Below are 21896 nucleotides of genomic sequence, written 5' to 3' on the forward strand. Positions count from 1 at the left end.
TGGAGGCTTATTATAGATATAAGCCTGAATAAGTTACTTTAGTTGTCTGAATTCCCATTTGCTTATGTACACAATTCAATCATTTAACACATATTGTGGCACTATTCTAGATATCGGGCAAACAGCACTGAACAAATGCTTGCCATCATGAAGCTTACATTCTAATGGGGAGAATATACAGAAATGAACATAGAAACATATAGAACAAATAACAGAAATTTTAAAACACACTATGTCAGATGGTGATGAGTGTTAAGGAGGAAAATAATGCAAGAGGTTTCAAAGAATGATCAAAGAAGATCTCACTGCAAAAGATAACACTTGGACAAAGACATGAAAGAACTGAGGGAGAAAGTCCTATAGATATCTGGGGTCAAAAAAGGGAGCAGCAGGAGTAAAGGCCCTGAGGTAGAAACATGTCAGCCTGTTGAATGAACAGTAAGAAAGCCAAGTGTATCTGATGCTACCCAGTAACAGAAGGGAAGCAGGGAAGAGTAGTGGAAAATTAAGTCAGAAAAGGGAAAACGAGCATCTGGGACAAGGTTCTATAGGGCAACTCAAGTATTCTAAGCAAGTCTGGCTTTTCCTCAGAGGGCAATGGGAAGCCATTACAATGTTTGGAACAGAGCAAGTGCTTGTCCTGACTTATATATCAGAATAAACATTAACCATACAGAATTGTTTTTCAAGGACCAAATGTGACATAAAGGGTTTATACTGGAAAGTGCTATAAAATTTCAAAGCATTCTTATTATATCACTAACTTTCTACATGTGCTCTTTCCATAAGACAATTTTGCCAAACTTCCATACAAAACACTACTAAATAAATACTAAGCACTACTTTCCCCATTTCTACTATCTTCTATCTAAGATCTTGGCTTTTTACTTTTCAGTCAGACTACAAATAAGCTATATTTCAACCTGAAAGACCAACAGAGTGAAAACCAATTTCACCACTATCATCAAACCTAGCAATGACTCATGAAATTACATGTGCTTAACGAGCATTTTTCCTTTAAAGTGACCAGATCAGAAAAGGGAGGTTTCAGTGGCTGGTAGCAACACTCCTGTTAACACAATGACCACCCAAACCCAATTTCTATCTTATTTCTTAATTACTGATATTTATCAAATGTACCCAATGCAAATTTTCATTATGTAAATGAAGTATGTTACAAATGGTACAAATTATCAACTAGTTAAACTTCTTTTGTTATGGTACAGCTCATCATAAATCACTTTTTAGAAGCAATTACGGAAACTGATGACCCTGTTAATTTGTAAGGAAAAACAATGACAACCTGAAATGGTCCTGGAAATGGAAAAAAAAAAAAAAGAAAGAAAGAAAGAAAGAAAAGGTATTTCCTCACATTCTGGCCTTTGCACTTTTCTGTCTTCTTGATGTCACTTTTTCATTTCAACTAACTTTTACTACCACTACCGCCTGTAAGAAAATAACTCTTATCGCCATCACTAACTACTCCTCTAAACTCCACGCCCCATTGCCAAGCGTGGGCCGGCTTTGCAGCCTGATGTTCCGCCAGCAACAAATACTCTCACGCAATCCTTACTAAGCCCAACTTTCACTAAGCACTCTAACTGCTGTACTAACTTATTCTTTCTTAAACCACTCTCACAGAAAGTCACTCTTTTAACTCCATCTTAGATTTAAAGTTAAATAACTAGCCCAATGTCACATATTAAGAAAGAGAACCACCACGGGAACGTAGGTATTCTTGATCCAGAACAATGCACTTAACCACGGCTGCACGCCATAGCTGACTTAGCTTTGTACCTAAAAACAATAGGTACGAAACAAAACTCATCTCCTCGCTCCTAGCTGGCTCTTTTGCAAAGCAACTCTGCCTTAACTTCGACTGGAAAGGAACTGAAATTTCAATTACCCGGCCTCAAAACTCAAGCCATCTCTTATGTTCCCCCAAGAGCAGTCAGTCCCTGGGACAGGCTGACTTCAAGCCAAAATTTCACGGAGGAAAGACCACGGGGCAGCGGCAAAGCAAGGCCGCTTCACCAACGCCGGGGGTGCAGTCGGAGCCCTTCCCCCCGGGTGCCCTCCAGAGCTGACATCCCACCCGCTCCTCTGCTCCCCGACACGGACACTGCCAGCTGCGCGCCCCACCGTGGGCGGACCTGCCTCGCCCTCCCGCAGCTCCGCAACCCAACACGCTCCGCTCCAAGCCCCAACCGGCTCATCCTCGCTTCTCACTCCTTTGCCTGACAGTTACAGCCTTTACCTGCTTCTCCGCTTCCGCCATGGTGTCCCCGGGGAGTCACATGACAGACCCGGAAATGAGAGAAACCGAGACACTGGGGCCCAGGGGCTCCTGGGAAATGTAGTTTTAGCAGCATCTGACCGAGACTTCTTTTCTAGTTGGTGAGCAGATTGGGCCTCATCTCTGCTTCTGACTTTCCAAGCTCAGTGGAGTTGTACTGTGCGGAATCTGAGCAGAACCGTTGTTAATTCTATGATTTATTTTACTGTTGCTCTTACTGGTCTCATGATTATGATATTATTTACTAATATTTATTATATATCAGTTATTATATATAACTGTAACTCAGGGTTAGAGTTTTGGATGAATTTTTTCATTTAATCCTTCTGGCAATCCCTAGTGCTTTCCCCATTTATAGAGAACACTATGGCTCAGAGGTCACAAAACTTGTGAGAGGCAGAAGTACCACTAAAATTTGGCTGTGTCTAATGCCAAAGACTCCATTATTAGCAAATGCTGCTTAGTCTACAAGTGTTGTCCTTTTTAAAAAAAATATGTTACGTGAATATAAAGCATATGTCAGTCTTGGCAGTGGAGAATCAGATAAAAAATTATATTTCAAAAATATTTGGTTAGCTTGTACTGCTTACCGCTTTAAGTTGCAATCTTCTTTTGGCATCTGGACATTGAAGTTAAAAACTGTTGTTTCATTAAATTAATTGTTAAACTTTTATCGGATCTATTCTATAAGTAAATATTTAAGATAGAATATAAATTTGTCCTTGGTAAAATCTGTAAAACCATTGTATTTCTTTCATCCTCTCCATGTTTCTGGACATTATGAGCTCTTCTTTCTAATCCTCAGACATTTGTAGTATCTCGTCCAAAAATAGACATTTTCTTCTTTCTGGTCATCTCCAGGAGGTGATAACTAGCAAAAAATGCCACAAATGACAATAGATGGTGGGTTCCTAGTGCCCTTTTTTCCTCCTGTGACTCACTGACTCTGATCTAGAAGTAACTCCTAAAAGGAGGTCTCTAACTGTAGCCTGGTCAACCCATGATTCCTGTGGTCTAAGTAAGTGACCTCGTGTGAGACACTTGTGTTTTCCCCAGGATTTAAACGATCTTAGCCCCACCCTCTTTCTCTAACCCTTGCTGGGGTCCTCCTCCCAGTCTGCTGATCACTCAGTCACAAGGGAATGATAAAAGACCAACTCAAGGCCTTTATGTATCTATAACCAAGCACCAACTACCCTAAGTTTTGACCTTTTCAATCAGAGAGTTTCTAAGATCTCTTGTAAAGCAGCTTGAACCCAAACATTGCTCTCAAGTTCCATTACTTCAAGTCCTACAAGAACCCTTATACAGACCACAAAGATGTGCAAGCCTTCAATCCACAGGGAAAAGAAATAAGCCTAGCCCTTCTACTTTTCAGACTTTCCTTTAAAAACTGTAATTTTATCTTTTTCCAATAAGATCTAGGCTCACCCATAAAACTCTAGTGGGTTTGATTGAAGATAGCCAAAGTTTACTGCAGAATTTCCTCTGCTCCCTCAAACCTCAGAGACTCTGGATTCCCCAAGGCTTTTCCCCATTCAGTGTACTGTCTTGGATCTTCTGTTTCCTTTTGGACAGACTGGAAAGTGAAGAGACTGGGATACAGAATGATGCACTAGCGGAAGAAACCCACTACAGGCTAGCAGGTTCACACTGTGCCTGTTGGCAAGATGAAATTCACACTTGACCTCAGAGCCCCAAGTTTTCTCCTGTGAAATGAGAGTTTTGGGCTATCTTGTATAAGAGATCTTCTCACCTCCTGCTACTGAAAGTGTGGTCCACAGACTAGGAGCATCAATATCATCTGGGAGCTTATTATAACTGAAGAGTTTTAGGCCCCTCCAAAAATCTAGAGCCCAAAGCTGGGCTTTAATAATAACCACAAGGGAAATATATGTACAATAGAGTCTAAGAGGTCCTCAACCCAACAATCTTTCATTTTATGTCAAATCACCCGCTTTTTCTTGCCCATCGTTCCTTCACCCTCCCACCTTTAAACTGTGGAGATAATGGTAAGAGGAAACATTTTTCTCAAATGCACATGGAAAGTTCACAAATATAGACCATATTCTTGGCCATAAGACCCACTTTAAAAAATTCAAAAGATCAGAAATCATAAAACTTCTTCTCATAGACCATAATGTCATTAAACCAGAAATCAGTAACAGAAAGATAACTGGAAAATCATAAATACAGAGCTTAAACAACACACTTCTATGCAGTACACGTGTCAAAAAATAATTCTTGAGAAATATTTTTAAATATTTTGAAATAAATAAAAATGAAAATACAACTCATCAAAAGTTGTAGCATGCAGTAAAAGCAGTGTTGAGAAGGGAAATTGTAGCATTGAAGGCATACATTAGAAAAAAAGAGAGATTTTAAAATTAATAACCTAAGTTTCCACATTGGGAAACCAGCAAAAGATAAGCAAACTAAATCCAAAGTAACCAGAAGAAAAATAATAAGAATTAGAGCAGATCAATGAAAATGGTAACAAAAAGTCAATTGAGAAAATCAACAAAATCAAAAGCTGGTTCTATGAAAAGATCAGTAAAATCAATAAGGCAGGCTAAGAAAAAGAGAGGGCATAAATTACTAATCTCAGAAATGAAAGTGGAGACATAAAATACAGTTTCTGTGGACTTTGGGAGGATGATAAAGGAATACTGTAAATAATTTTATGTCCACAAATTTGATAATCTAGATGAAATAAACCAATTCCTGCTAAAAGCACCCAAGAGGAAATAGACAATGTTATGTTTATATCTACTGAAAAAATAAGATTGGGGCACCTGGGTGGCTCAGTCCATGAAGTGTGAGACTCTTGATTTTGCTTCAAGTCATGATCTCAGGATCATGAGATAGAGCCCCGCATTGGACTCTGAGCTAGGTGTGCAACCTATGTGCGGTTCTCCCTCTTCCTCTCCCTTTCCCCCTCCCACTCTCTCTATATATATAAAAAAGAAAATCAATAATTAGCAACATTTCAGAGCATCTGGGTGGCTCAGTCAGTGTCTGCCTTTGGCACAGGTCATGATCTCAGGGTCCTGGGATCAAGCCCCGCATCGGGCTCCCTGCTCAGCGGGAAGCCTGCTTCTCCCTGTCCTACTCGCCCTGCTTGCATTCCTTCTCTTGCTGTCTCTATCTGTCAAATAAATAAAATCTTTAAAATAATAATGATAATAATTAATAACTTTTCAAAAGGCCTAGATGTGTTCATTGGTGAATTATACCAAAAATTTACAGGAGAAATTATGCCAATTCTCTACAGTCTCTTTCAGAGGACAGAAGCAGAAAGAATAGTTCCTAATTCATTCTATGAGACCAGCATTGCTCTAAAAGAGAATGAGACAAAAAACATTACAAGAAAACCATAGACAATATCTCTCACAAACACAAATCCAAAAATCCACAACAAAATATTAACAAATTGTATAAAAAATGTTTAGGGCACCTGGGTAGCTCAGTTGTTAAGCAGCTGCCTTTGGCTTAGGTCATGATCCCAGGCTCCTGGGATTGAGGCCCACATCAGGCTCTCTGCTCAGCAGGAAGCCTGCTTCTCCCTCTCCTCCTCTCCCTGCGTATGTGCTCTCTCTCTGTCAAATGAATAAATAAAATCTTTTAAAAAATATATAAAAACATTACAGACCATAATCAAGTGGGATTTATCTCAGGTATGCAAGACTGGTTAATATTCAAAAATCAATTAACATAATCCATTAAATCAATAGACTAAAAAAGGAAAAAATCACATGATCATGCCAATAAATACAGAAACACCCATTCATGATGAAAAGTCTTGGTAAACTAGAAATAGAGAGAACCTTCTCAAGTTGTTAAAGACTATCTACAAAAACGTGCAGCTAATATAATACTTAACAATGAGAAACTCAAAGCTTTCCCACTAAGGCAAAGATATTCCCTCTCAACATTTTCAACATTATTTTGGAAGTCCTTGCTAATGCAACAAGGCAAAAAACAAAAACAAAAATATACAGATTGGAAAGGAAGACATAAAACTCTTTGTTCACAGTTGACATGATTGTCTATGTAGAAAATTTGAAAGACTTGATCAAAATCTTCTGGAAGTATTAAGTGATTATGGCAAGTTTTCAGGATACAAGCTTAGTATACAAAACTGACTGCTTCCCTACATACCAACAATGAACAAGTAGAATTTGACATGAACAACACAACATAGTTTACACTGCATCCCCCAAATTGATATACTTTTATATAAATCTAACAAATATGTACAGGATTTATACAAGGAATCTATAAAATACTGATTAATAAAATAAAAAAGAACTAAATGAGTAAAAAGACATTCCATGTTCTTAGTTTGGAGGATTCAGTGCTGTCAAGCAATCTTTGACAAAGGAGCAAAGGCAATACAATGGAGCAAAGATAGGCTCTTCAACAAATGGTGCTGGAACAACTAGGTAGCTATACACATGCAAAAAAAAAAAAAAATCTAGACACAGACCTTACACACGTAACAAAAATTAACCCAAAATGGACCATAGACCTCAATGTAAAATGCAAAAATGTAAAATTCCTAGATGATAAAGGAGAAAACCTGGACGACTTTGGGTGTGGTAATGCCTTTTGGAACAACACCAAAGACACCATCCATGAAAGAAATTGAGGATAAGTTAGGTTTTATTAAAATGTAAAACTTCTGCTCTTGAAGAGACGTCAAGAGAATGAGAAGACAAAACACAGATTGGGAGAAAATATTTGCAAAAGCCTTACCTGACAAAGGACTGTTATCCAAAATATGCAAAGAACTCTTAAAACTCAACAGTAAGAAAACAAAAAACAACAACAAAAACAAAACATAGGACAAAGACCTTAGCAAATAGCTCACCAAAAAAGATAAACAGAGAGCACATAAGCATATGAAAAGATGCTCCACATCACATGTCATCAGGGAAAGGCAAATTAAAACAACAATGACATACACCACTACGCACCTATTAGAATGTCCAAAATCTGGAACATTCACAGTACCAAATGCTGGCAAGGATGTGCTGTATATTGCTGATGGGAATGCTAAAGAGTACAGCCACTCTAGAAGACAGTTTGTCATTTTTTTCAAAACAAAACATACTCTTACTATACAACCTAGGAATCACGTGCCTTGGTATTTATCCAAAAAAAGTTGGAAACACATGTCTACATAAAAACCTACTCAGAAACCTATTTATAGCAGTTTAATTTACAATTGGTAAAACTTGGAAGCAAACAAGATGTCTTTCCAAAGATGAATAAACAAACTGTATGCCCAGTTTATTTAGTGTCTATAAATAAATTGTATGTCCAAACAACAGTATATTATTCAGCACTAAACAGAAATGAGTTATCAATAAAAGAAAAGACATGGAACAAAGTGATGTGCATATTACTGACTGAAAGAAACAAATCTGAGAAGTTTATATACTGTATCATTCCAACCAAATGACATTCTGGAAAATACAAGACTATGGAGACAGTAAATTGATCAGCAGTTGCCAGTGGTGAGGAGCTGGGGTGGCCAAGAGGGGTTTAGAATAGGTAGGAAGAGCACAGGATTTTTAGGGCAGCGAATATACTCTGAAGGTATCATTATGTTGAATGTTTGTCATTAAACAATTGTCCAATCCCGCAGAATGAACATCAAGAGTGAACTGTAATGTAAACTATGGATTTTGGGTGATGTGTCAGTGCAGGTTCATCCATTGAAACAAATGCACCACTCTGGGGGGAAGTTGCATATGTGGGGGCAGGACATATAAGGGGAATCTCTGGACCTTTCTTTCAACTTTATTGTGAACCTGAAACTGCTCTTTAAGAAGTATTTTGGGAGGGGGCACCTGGGTGGCTCAGTCAATAATGTGGCCAACTCTTGATTTTGGCTCAGATTGTGATCTCGGAGTTATGAGATCAAGCCCCGAGTAGGGCTCTGGACTCAAGGGGATGTCTGCTTGAGGATTCTCTTGCTCTCTTCCTCTGCCATTCCCCCTTTTTAAAAGAAAATGTCATTTTCTGTACAACTATAGAGAACATAAAATAGTATCTTACCCATTGTGAGAGTGGAAAATCCCAGTGGTTACTCTTTCCATGGTAACTTCCCATAAATGATCATCACTTTATGTATGTTAGTACTTCACATATGTGGATTTCTAAAGGGAATGCTGAAGATTAATTTGTTCGTAAAAAGAAAATGGTAATATGTAAGTGATCTGTCAAATATAACTCAGTAATGTATGGAGAGAGTATGTATGTTCATTGCAATATTCTGAGGGACTATTTTTCTAGATTTTCTACATAGGAATAGCTATATGTGAATTTTGAACACAATTTGGATTGTAATCTATAGATATATGGCAAATTTTAAAAATTTATTAATATAAATTTTAAAAATTTATTAATATGTCATAAATGTAATTCCACTTATATAAAAATGGGGCTACAGAATTGTCAATGCTTGTATAGTCTTCTATTGAGTTGGTTATTGTAATTTATGCAGCCAATCCCTTACTTTGAATGTGTAGATTGCTTTCAGTTTTCACTATTATAAATGATATTGTGATAAACATTGTTTCTTTGAGCATTTGTCCATTTTACAAACATTTCCTTAGAAAACTGTGTAGAAATGGAATGGCTTGGTCAGCGGTCCCTTGAAGTTGTCATGAAAGTTCTTTGGAACTATCAAGAAATGCCTTAAAAACAACTTTTGAATACTATTATGTGGTAATTTTGAATAATTTATTAAGTCTTTCATTCATCCTTTGGATTTCCTAGTTTATGTCTTACTAAGAAATATTTCAAAGACCATCTGTTTGGATTTTCCCCAGACATAGACTGCTTATGTGCAATCCACTTACCGAACTTCTTTCATATTTTTGACAGAAGAGCACAAAACTAATTTTTTAACTTAAAGCATGAATTCAATCTGTTCAGAATCCAGGTGTTTAGCTGTGCCAAGGAAATGTATTATTTTATAGAGAATCTTTCATTTTCAATCAAAATTTTGAAACAAAATACTTAAACACATCCTGCCATTGGATCCAAATATCATTTGTGAAACAAGGTCCATTTTTCAGCAAGAATCCAATTTCAAGGTATGTTTGTGGAGCAAGACCCTTTCTCTTCCATATATCTCACATCCTTCAGACACAAAGACATTAAACATTGAAAAAGAACAAGAAGACAAGCGAAAAAAGGAAGAGGAAGAAGGTTCTACGGTTGCAGGTGAATACAATGGCCATACCCAACCATGTTCCAAAATGTAACATAACGAGCATATTGTTTACTGAAACTTAATAATCTCCTGTTTAGTTTAAATAGTAATATATTTCTTAGCTAGAAAACTAATCCACAATACTGCTGAATCTGTATGGTCTGAACATTAGAAAACACTACCATTGCAGTTCCAGTAATTAAATTAAAAACAACAACAACAACAACAAAACTAGGGTTTAATAGTTTGTATTTATTTTGAATATTGGTTCATGAAGAAAACCAAACTTAATCACCCCAGGGTCTTTTTGTTTGTTTTTTTTTTTGTCTTTGTTTACCTCAATGTGTTTCTCCAGTCATTTATTGGAATATGATAACCAAGGAGTTTATCTACCATTTCCGGCATTGTTATCACAGGACAGCACAGCCTTAGCTACCAGCCCCTGACTCAGATATGAAGTCCAGAGCCTTTTGATTGTCCCTTTAAGGAGAGGAATGACTTTAAGCACCACTAGGGAAATCCCCCCAAATAAAAACCATACCAAGGAAAATATGAAGAAAAAGGAGGTTTACAAAATGAAAGGTAAGATCACATTGCACACTAAGGAGAAGCCAGACCTATATCTTTGGGTAATCTGTGTTAGACTTTCGTGTGGTATTTCCAGCTGGTTTGACAGCTACTGGAGAAAAATCATTGCCTTGGTCCTCACCAAATGCAGCAGCTAGGTCTGGTGTCCCTAGTTGATATACTTCATGAATTTCTTTGACGTATAAGCGCCTGGAAGGTAAGAGAGGAACCCCACTACCAAAAACCCTAACTCCCTACCAACTGCCTCCCAGAGCCGTCTGACATGCTCTCCCTCTGTGCCTGTCCCTCACTCTGGTTCCTGAAGATCTTGCTTCAAACTGGGAAGTTCTGGCCTTGCTATTCCCATAAACCAGCTCCTACCCCTTTTCCTTTATCCCATGCGGCAGACCTTGCTTCCTCTTCTTTTCATTGTGTTTCAACGCCTGTCAATGGTGCAGGTGAGTGGAAAGGAGGAAAGGGAAAAGTCTTTATGATAGGATTGGCCAGGGAGAAAAAAACTATGCCATACCCTCAGTTGATACAGAAGATGGGATAGACTCTACCAAGTCTGATACTGGGTTTCTCCTATCTCTGGTCTGTGTGTTGCAACTGAAAAGACCTAATGGCAGAAAAAGCCTATTTTAAGTATGTATGATATGTGCATTAGACATTTATTGGGTTGTCAGCCCAGCCCCTTTCCTGGGATTGGCCTCCCTACCACCCCATGCCCCTGGCCCATGGGTACCTGCAAAGTCTTTATACTTACTGTATTCAGTTTATTGATCTTTATCCCTTTCCTAGGAATTTAGGAATTAAGACCAAAAGAAATCAAGCTATTTCCTGATTCTGTGATTCTGTGAATTTTTTGTTGTTGAAACAATTTCAAATTAGTTTTCTGATACTTACAGTCAAAAGATCTCAAACTGATATGAACACACACACACGTGCACGTGCACATGCGTGCAAACACACAGATGCGGGCTTTCTCCTCTAAGCAATCTTTATATCATATCTTTTCCGCTTTTTCGCTCTTATAAAAGGACTTTGGCAGCCAGGGAACCAGTCTTGATTCTCAGCCCTAATGGGTTAAGGGAGGGAGTCAGAATAGAAACAGGCCTGAATTCCCTGATCTTTGGATGGTCCATTCAATTCCCACTCCCACCTCATTTTGATACATTCCCTTATTTGCAAGGACTATGCTACTGTTTGAATGCCAGTTGAATTTCACCCAGTAACTGATTTTTGCCATGCCTTCTTAGCTAGATATCAGATGAGTGAGTAGTTGCAGATGAATCTGGGTATCCGGCCAGGAGCCATTTTGAAAGGCAGTTTCAAGTTCAGGAGAAATTATAATATTGAGACCCTCAAAGATACTGAATCAATTCTCTGGTTCAGGAAGTAGATGGTATTAGTCTTACATGTCCATTCTTGGCTGATCTAGAGGTGGGATGATTCTGAAGGAGAAAGTGTTCAGTAAAATCTTGAGGCCAACCAGGAAGCCAGCTGAAAACCTATCTGTGATTGCCACAAGAGTATTCTTACTGTAATAACATACTTTGAGTTAAAAAGAACACACCTCCTTCTTGCTTAAGTGGCATGTGGTTGGTAAGAAGGCTCCTTCTCATTGGTAGAAAGGAATAAAGTACTGAACAACCAAGACCTAGACGTACCTTTTTGCAATAAAACACTTCCTAACTAATAATAATATAGTTTACTCTTGGAGCATTGAATTTCCACCTTCTTTGAGTTCCCATCTTGTAATGCTTGAAAGTCTTCCTCTTCCACAAACAAACTAAAATTAATTAACAGGTTTTTCTCTTTCTAACGATCTAAAGTATTGTTAAGTTTGCACTCTGGTCCACAATTTGTAAATATTATCCAAGATACTTCTCTTCTGCTAAACTGTGCAATGTAAGCAAATATTCAGACTCTAATAATGGTAGTCCTTGCAAACATGGTATGATTTCAATATAACTTCATACCTGGAAAAGGATTCCCTGGTGACGGTTATATAAAATGCTCCAAGAGCCACAATGCTGCAAATGGCCAGAGAATCAATGCCTTCAGTGCATCTACAAACCTCAAGAGTTATCTTATCCCACAAATGGTGGCTTTTTCCTATGTTTGCATGTTCTGTATTCCACAAATTGGGCTAGCCTAGTTGAAACTCTTAGAGATAATGCCAGAGTGACTCCCAGATCCATGTAAGATCTGTACTCCCTTACAGATAACAGCCATTTCAGCCATAGAACCCTGTCCCTCCCTCAACAGGATGTGGATTCTTGCAAAGCAAGGAGTCATTGGTTCCTCCCTTGGAACCGCCCTCATTTTTGGTGTCTGGAAGCCATTCCTCACTCCATGCACCAGATAGTGGCATGTAATAATATTCTAAATTTAGTGATATGTAGCTAATATTGTCAGAGTAAATTGTGCTTAAATGCTTCTCACATTGTTTATTGCAAGAAGGTTTCTGGGAGGGTTTTATTCAGCCTATTCATAGACTTATATGGGGAAGCAGCTTGTTCTGGAGACTCTAGAACTTTGTTCCTGAGTTATTTACCAGATTCTTTCATGCATGAAATGTGTCTTAAGGTCCTCATTTCCCTTTCAGAAATATTGATAGTACAATATTATTATGTAACTTGTTTTGAGGATTGATCAAAAGGCAAGAGTTTTTATACAGATGGCATCCATCTATTTAATAATTAGCCTGTATTAGGGGTAGGCATACCAACCCAAAGATTAGGGGACAGTTCTACCTAAGACTCCCTCATTGTCGGATTAAATTTACAGAGACTCAGATTAAATGCTGTTGCCTGATATAGTTATTCATGAAGTTTTTGTCTCTTCCTATCCCCCTTTGAGGATGTAACCTAATCCATCTCCTGCTCTCCAATACCTCCTCCTCCCAGGTCTCTTCTTGATGATTGGCCCCATTCTACATGCACTTGACCTGTCACAGAGTGAGATATCTTCCCTGGGGTGTCTCCTTTGCTCACAGACACTAACAAGTACCAAGCTCTTTTCATTTGTCCTGTGAACATCTCTCTCGATGCCTTCTGTCTATCCCCGGTTCGTGTCACCATCAACCTTCCCCTAGGTTATTGTAACACTCCTCCTTCCGTCTCTCTGCCTCCATTCCTCTCTGTCTACGTCCTTATCTCATTGTTGCTACAGTGATAGTTTAGGAAGGAGACATAATGGGACAACTCCTCTGCTTCAAACCTTTCACTGGCTCTCCATTGCTCTAGGGAGAAAAATCCAGTGGCTTAGTATTCCCCATCTCTCCAGCCCCATACGCCCCTCCTCTTTCACTGTATTTTCTGGCCATATGGAATCACTTGGAGCACCTTATGTGTCCCACTCCTTTCAATTTCTGGGCCTTCAGATGGCCCATTCTTTATCTGGAAGATCCTCCTTGTCCCCTATTCCCTTACCCCACCTCCATACTTGACCACAGTAGCATCCGGCTTCAGAACTATCACTTGTTGTTATTGCCCTAACAACAGCAAGAAAAACCATATTAATAATCTTTTCTCAAGGAAATATGCTTTCTATTTCTAGGTTGTACTTGCAGCACATTTCCTAGAATTTTAGGCAGATCATGGTGCCAGTTTATGTATGCCTGGTTATCATGAGTGTCTAATAGCTTTTACAGACATAAACTGGTGTTTCTGTCCTAAGCAAGTGAATTAGGGACCCTGGCAAACTAGAGCTCTTTCAAGCCACTAGGTTATTAGTCAATAAACATATGACTATTTACTTTGACTCTGAGTTGAGTAAGTTTCTTTAAGTGGCTAATATTGCCTACAATAATTTTTCCTACTCTTCCAGCCTATCACTTGATGATGAAAACAACTTGATATTTTACTTTATATCTTCCACCCAGGAAGTTACAAAATAACTTCTAAAATAACTTAGTTCTCAAAAAAAACTCTGACTCTTGGAACCTTAGCTTAGTTTTCTTAATTCTTTTTTTTTTTTTTAAGATTTATTTATTTATTTATTTGACAGAGAGATCACAAGTAGGCAGAGAGGCAGGCAGAGAGAGAGAGAGGAAGGGAAGCAGGCTCCCCGCTGAGCAGAGAGCCCGATGTGGGACTCGATCCCAGGATCCTGAGATCACGACCTGAGCCGAAGGCAGTGGCTTAACCCACTGAGCCACCCAGGACCCCCCCCCTTTTTTTTTAAAGATTGTATTTATATATTTGAGAGAGAGTGAGAAAGAGCACAAGTTGGGGAGTAGAGGAGATGCAGAGGGAGAAGCAGACTTCCCACCAACCAAGGGAGCCAAATGTGGGGCTCGATCTCTGGACCCCGGGATCATGACCCAAGCTGATTGCAGATGCTTAACCAACTGAGCCACCCGGGTGACCCAGTTTTCTTGAATCTTTGCAGATTTTTGTTCTGATCTATTTGCTGAGTTTATAGTACCAAGCGTGGAACATTCAAACCATGGGCACATATAGCTAGGCCAATAGGAATTGTTTTTGCTTTATCGCTTTCATGGCCGAAGACTTTAGAAATATATTGGCATAAAGTCATTAAATATAGAAGGCAAATTTTGTTTCTTAATGGGATAACTTAAGTGCTGATCACAGTTAATTTTCATCTTCCAAAGAGTTGAGTGTGTTTGAACGTCTCACTGCTAGATAGATTCATTCAGTGCATCTTAAAGGTGCTTGTTTATTTTGTTTTTTGTTTTGTTTTGTTTTACCTGCTGCATCTCACAGTGAGAAACAGGTGTTTTTAATATATGTATACATATATGTATATATATACACACACATACATATATATACATGCACACACACATCAAAAGAATATATATACACACACACACATATATATATGCACACACTCAATTGAAACAAAATTTCCATAAATAATATTGAACCTTAGTATACATGGTTCACACTGGCATCATTGACATTTTTTAAATTCTATCCAACCCTACGCTATCCTACAATGTTTTGTTTACTACCCATTAAGTTGATTTCATTACCTGCAATTGATAAACACTGCCTTATAATTTTTGACAATAAGAAAATAACAAGGCAAGTAAGGCAGGCTTTCTGGAACATTTCGCCATCCTTTCATCCTTTGATCTTTAGGTGTTGCGGGTGGGGCTCAGTCACAGTGGCTTCTTCACATTTTTGGTCTTTGAGGTGAACATGTGACTAAGTTGAGTCAGTTATAACATTTCCTCCTGGACACATAATTCTTGCATGAAGGATGTTTAACCCCATATGCACTGATCAAAACTTCTCTGCTAGAATGAGTATGGAAGATGGTCTCTATCTTCTGGGGCTGCCCAGCTTTGATGAGTTGGGTGTAGACTGTCGGCAGCCATCTTTATCTTGCTTGTATGGAGAAAGCTTGATTGAAGAGTAGAGCCAAGCTTTGCTGAGGGATGACGAGAAAGAGAGAGTGCCATGGAAGCAATGTGTTAGGGACTGGATCAAGCTTGAAGAATTCTAAATTTATCTTATTAAATTTAAATTTAATTGGTGTATTAAGTTGCCTTATTGTTTCCTTTTTCTTTAAGCTGTTTTGAACGGAGTTTTTTCACTTGCCCGGTGGAAGAGTCTTGATAGCATGGTTAAGCAATGCAAACACCACATGCCTGTGACCTTACTGGAAATACTCATAAAAGCTATGCTCTGCCTCCCTTCTATGTCCATTGAGAAATGGGCTATCTGGTGACTTACATAGCAAGATAATATATTTTAAGAGAATTCTCAATATTAACTCATACATCCTTCTCCCACCAGTTCTTATAGCCCTTGTCTTCCCCCTCAATTCAGCCAGTTTGTTATTTTTTATTCATTTCCTCAGAAAAGGGGTGACATCCCAGAAACACAAAGTCTGGGCTTTTGCTTTCAGTTGTTTAGGCTTCAGAAGACCATGAAAGAGTTGTGATGAGTAAGACAAAAAGCTTTCTAGCTATAACATCAGAAAGGAATTCCCAGGCTGAGGCAAGTGACAGATCAAGGAGATAGAATGTGAAGGAGAGTTAGGAGAGGCCCTAGGGAATGCCACCCAGTTCTGCTTCAGCATCTGGTCCCATGAACAAGAGCCAGCACCAATCCTTGGGGGACTTGCCGGCTGCATTTAGGTGAAGACTATGCAGTCCCTGGACTGGGTTTTGTCAGTCATTCTTGCATAAAGGGTTCATGAGAATCTGTCTCCCACAGAAGTTACTACATGACCTGCTGAGTGTCAGTCAGGTAGGAAAGCTGCCCGCTTTTCTCTGTCCCAAATGAAACGATCCTGCTAATGCTAGGTAGTCAACCCCCACCTGAATCTGCCAAAGCCCCTTGAAATGGAGAGTGGATCTAGATACAGAGAGGTATTTGAGGAGAAAGGAAGGCCCACTGCATGTGAACTTGGATGAAGCAATTTCTTATCAGCTTGAACTTTCTCCAGAATCAGGCAATAATTAAAAAACAAAAAACAAAAACCAACAAACTTGAGCTGACCCCCCCAAAGCTTCCCTCCCCCCCCCACACCATTACCTCCACCACCACCATCACACTTGAGTATTTTATGTTGTGCTGAGTCTAAGGGCCTGCCCCTCCCCGAGGAACTTGCTTGTGGACCCCAGATGTAGGGGTGGGGCAGGCCAGGTGGAGATGTCCAATCGGTGCAGCATGTGTATATCCACTAGGGTGAATTGAGATCCGATTGGCCACCTGTATAGGGGTGGGGCTCAACCAACCGCTTAAAGGTTGCTGTGCGAGGCTAGTAGAGGAATAGGAGAGCTGTGATGGGAGCAGAAGGAAGAGTTGGTGGGAGCAGAAGAGTCCACAGGAGCGGAAGAGTGGGCGGAGTGGAGGAGCTGTAATAGCTCTTGTAAGAGCTATAACCACAGCCAGCGGTCCGCCACCAGCGGTCCCTGCGCCAGCAGTCTCCAGCCCCCCCCGCGGCCCTGAGCCACCGCCTGCAGCTTCCAGCCGCCTGCGTCCCGCCTCTGGCGGTCCCGCCTCCGGAGTCCCCCAGCCGCCGCCTGCCCCCACCCACCGCCTGCAGCTTCGAGCTGCCTGAGGCCCCGCCTCCGGCCCCAAGCCACTGCCTGCAGCCTCCAGCCGCCTGCGGCTCTGCCTCCAGCGTTCTGCCTCCAGTGGCCCTGAACCGCCGCCTGCAGCCTCCAGCGGCCCCGCCTTCAGCAGCCCGGAGCTGTAGCCTCAGGCAGTTGCGCTGATGACGGTCCTGAGACGCCAGCAGTCCAGTGGTCAGCAGTCCCGACACCTGCAGCCCCTAGAGGCCAGCGGTCCTGAGACCCCAGTGGTCAGTGGTCAGCGGTCCTGAGACATCAGTGGTCCAGTGGTCAGCGGTCCCCACGCGTGCAGCCCCTAGACGTCAGCGGTGCCGAGACACCAGCGGTCCAGCGGCCCAGCAGTCAGCGGTCCTGACGCCTGCAGCCCCTGGATGCCAGCAGTCCCGAGACGCCAGTGGCCCTGAGATGCCAATGGCCCCTAGCCACCAGCAGCCTCGCTGCAAAATGCCTCGCCACCCCGAGCCACGAGCGGCCTTGTCTGCAGCGGTGGCTTCCTCTGGGTGGCAGCTTTGTCAGAGTGGCATCATGGGGAGCAGAGTCTGTGTCATCCGGGTTGTCCTCTTTGTCATCATCGCTGTCATCGTTGCCTCTTCGTCGTCGGGAGCAGCCTCGTCCGGGAAGCGGTCTTGTCCAGAATGGCCTCTTCTTGGGAGCGGCCTTGTCTGGGAAGCAACCTCATGGAGCAGCGGCCTCATCTTGGGAGTGGCCTCTTCTTGGGAGCGGCTCCGATCATGGAGTGGCCTCTTCTGCGGAGCAGCCTCCTCCGGAGCGGCCTTCTTGGGAGTGACCTTGTCGGGATCATCGTCATCGCTTTTTCGTAAGAGATAGCCCTGACCAGTCACTTTGATTCTTGATGCTTGGCGCGAAATAAAGTTTTGCTTGACCTTCGCTTTTTATCAGTCTCGTTCCTTTGATCACGGACCCTAACACTGAGCAGGGATTTAGTCAATCAGCAATAAAATATTTTACACATTTTTGTTTTATGGCTTCTCAGTGAATGTTAACAAATGTTAATCAAGCCCGGTATGGGGCATTGGTAATATAAGGATGAATAAAACAGATTTCCGTATCCTCATCGTTGCCCATAGCAACAGGTAGTGGGTGAACGCAGAAATGTGTGTAACTATCCCACTGAAAGGGTTAATGGAAAGGGGGTCCCTCCTGGGTGACGTCCCAAGGCCACTTCCATCCTATTACAGATTTTTTTTCTTTTTTTTTTTGGTGGGGGCAGGGGGTGTCAAAAACTACCCTGCATTGTCACACTTTTCATTTCAGTTTAGCAATCAACATTTCACTGGTAATGTTCAATAAAGGAGTTTCCCCTGTTTCCTGAGGGGAGAAATTTTGCATTAATTGCAGTGTAAGAGGCCCAGGGTAAACGATGCGCGCGAAATTTTGCATTAATTGCAGTGTAAGAGGCCCAGGGTAAAGGATGCGCGCGAGAGCCTCTGACAGGTCGTGTTCCTCAGCTCTACTGACAGACTCTGGCGGAAGAGCATGGCGCCAGCGCCACCTGAGGCAAGGGCTTTCCGTGGAGTCTGGCTCCCAGGGACAGCCTCACCAGCCGGCAGCCTCCTTCTGTACTAGTTCCACTTGAGCCCTGTTACACTTTTCTCCTCTTCACAGAAATAGCCAGCCCTTCCTATTTCCTCTCTTCCTCCTCAGACTCCTTCAATAATTGATGCCAACCCACCACCGGGAAGCCTGGACGCCCAGCCTTGGGCAGCTCCTTATGAAGCAGCCGCCGAGCTCCCACGTCTGAATCCTGAGCTCTGCACTCCGCTCCACGCCATTAAGTGGTGCTTGAAAGAGACTGCTTAAGTCCATGGCTTTGTGGTGGTTTTTCCCCCTCAGCTTCTTATCAGTGAGCCTTACTGAAGAGACATATTTGGAGCTGAGAGTCTCTTCCAGGGTGGAGAGTCTAAGGAATTAAAAACCCAGCCACTCCCTGCCACCATAGTCAAAATGGAGCCCAGAGATTCCCCAGAGACAGGAGGAGGCCGTCGGTCCTAAGGAAGTGAACTGCCTTCCTAATACATGCGAGGGAAAGGAATTTTTCAGAAATGGAAGACCTACGATTTTGAAAAGATTAGGTGGCATCCCAAAGAACTACAGTTTAAGTAGAACATTCTAATTGAGTGACTGCTCTACAGAACAAGTTAGTAACTGAACTGACCACATCTGAGGAACAGGCAAAACATTTCTGGGAACAATGGTTCTTCTACATTCTTTTCATTCCGTAGGTTCAGAGAAGGTATTTTGAAGGATCATAAGCCTTTCATGAACCCATGCCCAGGATTTAGAAAAGCTGGAGTCACTGCATGCTAACCTTTCAAAATAAGCTCAGTTCACCCCCTCCTGACTCCCAGCCCCAAAATGAACTTTAAAGGAAAAAATTCAGAAGTTAGGAACTACACGCACTAGGAATTATTACAGCCAACGTGTAACATAAACCTGTCGCATTTTGGCAATAAATTAGTTAGATGTCCTATTAAATGTGACATATCCCTATTGATTGTCAAGAATTAGAAATTGAAACTAAGTGCCATTGTTGATTTATATTTGCTTTAAAGTAACACTATAATGGGTGCCCTTCTTTAAGACAATTAAATTAACCCCATTCATGCTCTTCATATGTACAGCAGCAACTTCATCATATCGATATTTTCTAAGGTTGGCATTGGAGAGACAATTTTCAGATGGGAAGGACTGGTGGCCCAGGCTTGGCTGCCTCCCTTGGCAGAGGCCATTTTCTCCCCACATCAATGTACACACTATTCTCACATTTTCTTAGAATTCAGAAGAAATGACTGGAGACAGGAAGATTTTGCCTCTGGCCACTCATTAAGGCTCAATTACCAATTTCAAATTTCCTGTCCTGGGATATGCTATCCAGTATGACTTATACTGAGGAAGTTTCCTCCTCTGGGGGAAAATATTTCTCAACTATAGGGTTGGGCTTATTTTATCCCGATAGGATATCATGTTAACACACATAGACCAACATCAGGATAAGAGATAATGCGTGGGTCTTTTCTCTACACAATCATCTATAATAACTAGAACCATAATTACTTATACAAATGTATTCTATTCATACACAGATGCTCTTCAAATTTTCTCAACATCCTGGTGAATAAATCATGATCATGGTTTACTTCCTACTCAAAATATTCTACAAACTTCCCTTTAGTGACAAGATAGTCCAAACTCTTTAGCATGATATTCAGGGCCCTTCAAGCAGTAGAAAGAAAAATAAAGGAACAAAGTTTAACAGCACCACAATGTTTTAATTGTGACCAATCCCATTCTAGACTGTGGTCCTCCAGGACATAATTGCCTTATAATCCTACCTCAGTCATTTTCCATCTGTGTGACTTTGGAGAAACAGTTCAGTGTTTCCATATAAGGACACTGAGTTTCAGATACATTAACTAGTTTCTCCAAGATTACTTGTGTGGAAAATGGCAGAGATGGGATTGGGACCAAGTCTGTTTGGTTCCAGAACTGAGCTCCTATGGGTTCCTTTAAGTCAAGTCAATGACAGGCAGTCACAGTGATTGGGACATAGCAGAAATTCAATACAATACAAGCTTATTTTAAGTCCCTCACCCACATGGCTCCAGAACTAAGCACCTGACAATATCTCTGGTAATTGGCATCTCATGTGTCTTGAATTAATGATCAGGTTAATGACTTCCATTTCTCAAATGAGGAAATTGAAACTCAGGGGGGTTAAGCAGCCTGCATAGTTCTAGGGATAGAAAGTGGCAAAGTCAAGATTAGAACCCAAGTCTTTTGATTCTAAGCCTTTTGTTCATGCCAAGCCTCTCACTAATCATATATTTAAAATTTATAATTAGAGAGGGATGTAATTGACAATAAAAGAATGAATATTTAAACTTCCTAAGAGAAGATATTTTTTTGTGGAGAAAAATTTATCCTACTCTTCTATTGACAAGATTGTCAAAATATCTATTGTTAAAAATAACCCATTATTGTTCTTTTAAAAGAGAATTTTAAAGTAAAATCTATGCTTCTCTGTAGATGAACTAAATCAGATTTTAGCAGGTAAGCTTGAAGGGGCTAGAAGCACATTTATGATAAATAGAAAGAAAATCTATTTTTATTGACTCAATCCTTAGGATATCAGAATGAATACATATATATATATATATATGTATATACATATATATATATATATATATGCAAGCTTATGTATTAATCTTCTAACTATTTTTCCATTTTTCCTCCCTTCAGTGCCCACGTGGTCCTGCTTAAAAATGTGAGGGGAAATCTAGGATTTACAGTAGATTTCTTAGCCCTTGATGTACATAGACTAGAGGAGAGGCACAGCCTATAAAGTCAGACGTGGCCTGAACAAAAACAAATATATTTGTTAGGTTTTCTACCCACTGTTCTTTTCAGAAACATACTCATCTAACATTGAAAGTGAACATAACTTTAAGCTTAAAAAAAAAAAAAAAAAAGAAAAGAGAGAGGATTTTTCTTTCCTTAACATTGAAGCACCCTATTAAAATCTTGAGAATAAAACTTCCTTTCCTATCAATGTTTTCCTTTTCTATTAAGCAAATATTGATTTCCCCTCCCTCCGGTTTTGATCCAAGAATCCAAATGACCATGGCCTTTTTGGTTTGCTTCCTTCTTTGTGCATTGATGACTAGCTAGGCAGTGTTTGTAACCTGCTTGCTGCTAGGCCGCCAACAGGGGGTGCTCAGTGCATA

The 21896-nt window shown here is 40.6% G+C and overlaps 1 protein-coding gene across 5 annotated transcripts in view; it reads right to left on the reverse strand.

Annotated features, from left to right (window-relative positions):
- VPS41 (VPS41 subunit of HOPS complex) overlaps window positions 1-21896 on the reverse strand; it is a 347998-nt gene that overhangs the window by 173832 nt on the left and 152270 nt on the right. For 4 of the 5 annotated variants that reach the window (XM_059170546.1, XM_059170545.1, XM_059170543.1 and 1 more), the window contains exon 1: window positions 2258-2324. The exons of the other annotated variant lie outside the window; for it this stretch is intronic. In XM_059170546.1, the coding sequence (XP_059026529.1) occupies window positions 2258-2278 (21 nt within the window). In that variant the 5' untranslated portion in view covers window positions 2279-2324. Of the gene's footprint in view, window positions 1-2257; window positions 2325-21896 lie in introns of those variants that run through there. 5 annotated transcript variants of the gene reach the window in all.

This window comes from Mustela lutreola, chromosome 4 (genome assembly GCF_030435805.1).
Source record: "Mustela lutreola isolate mMusLut2 chromosome 4, mMusLut2.pri, whole genome shotgun sequence".
NCBI lineage: Eukaryota > Metazoa > Chordata > Mammalia > Carnivora > Mustelidae > Mustela > Mustela lutreola.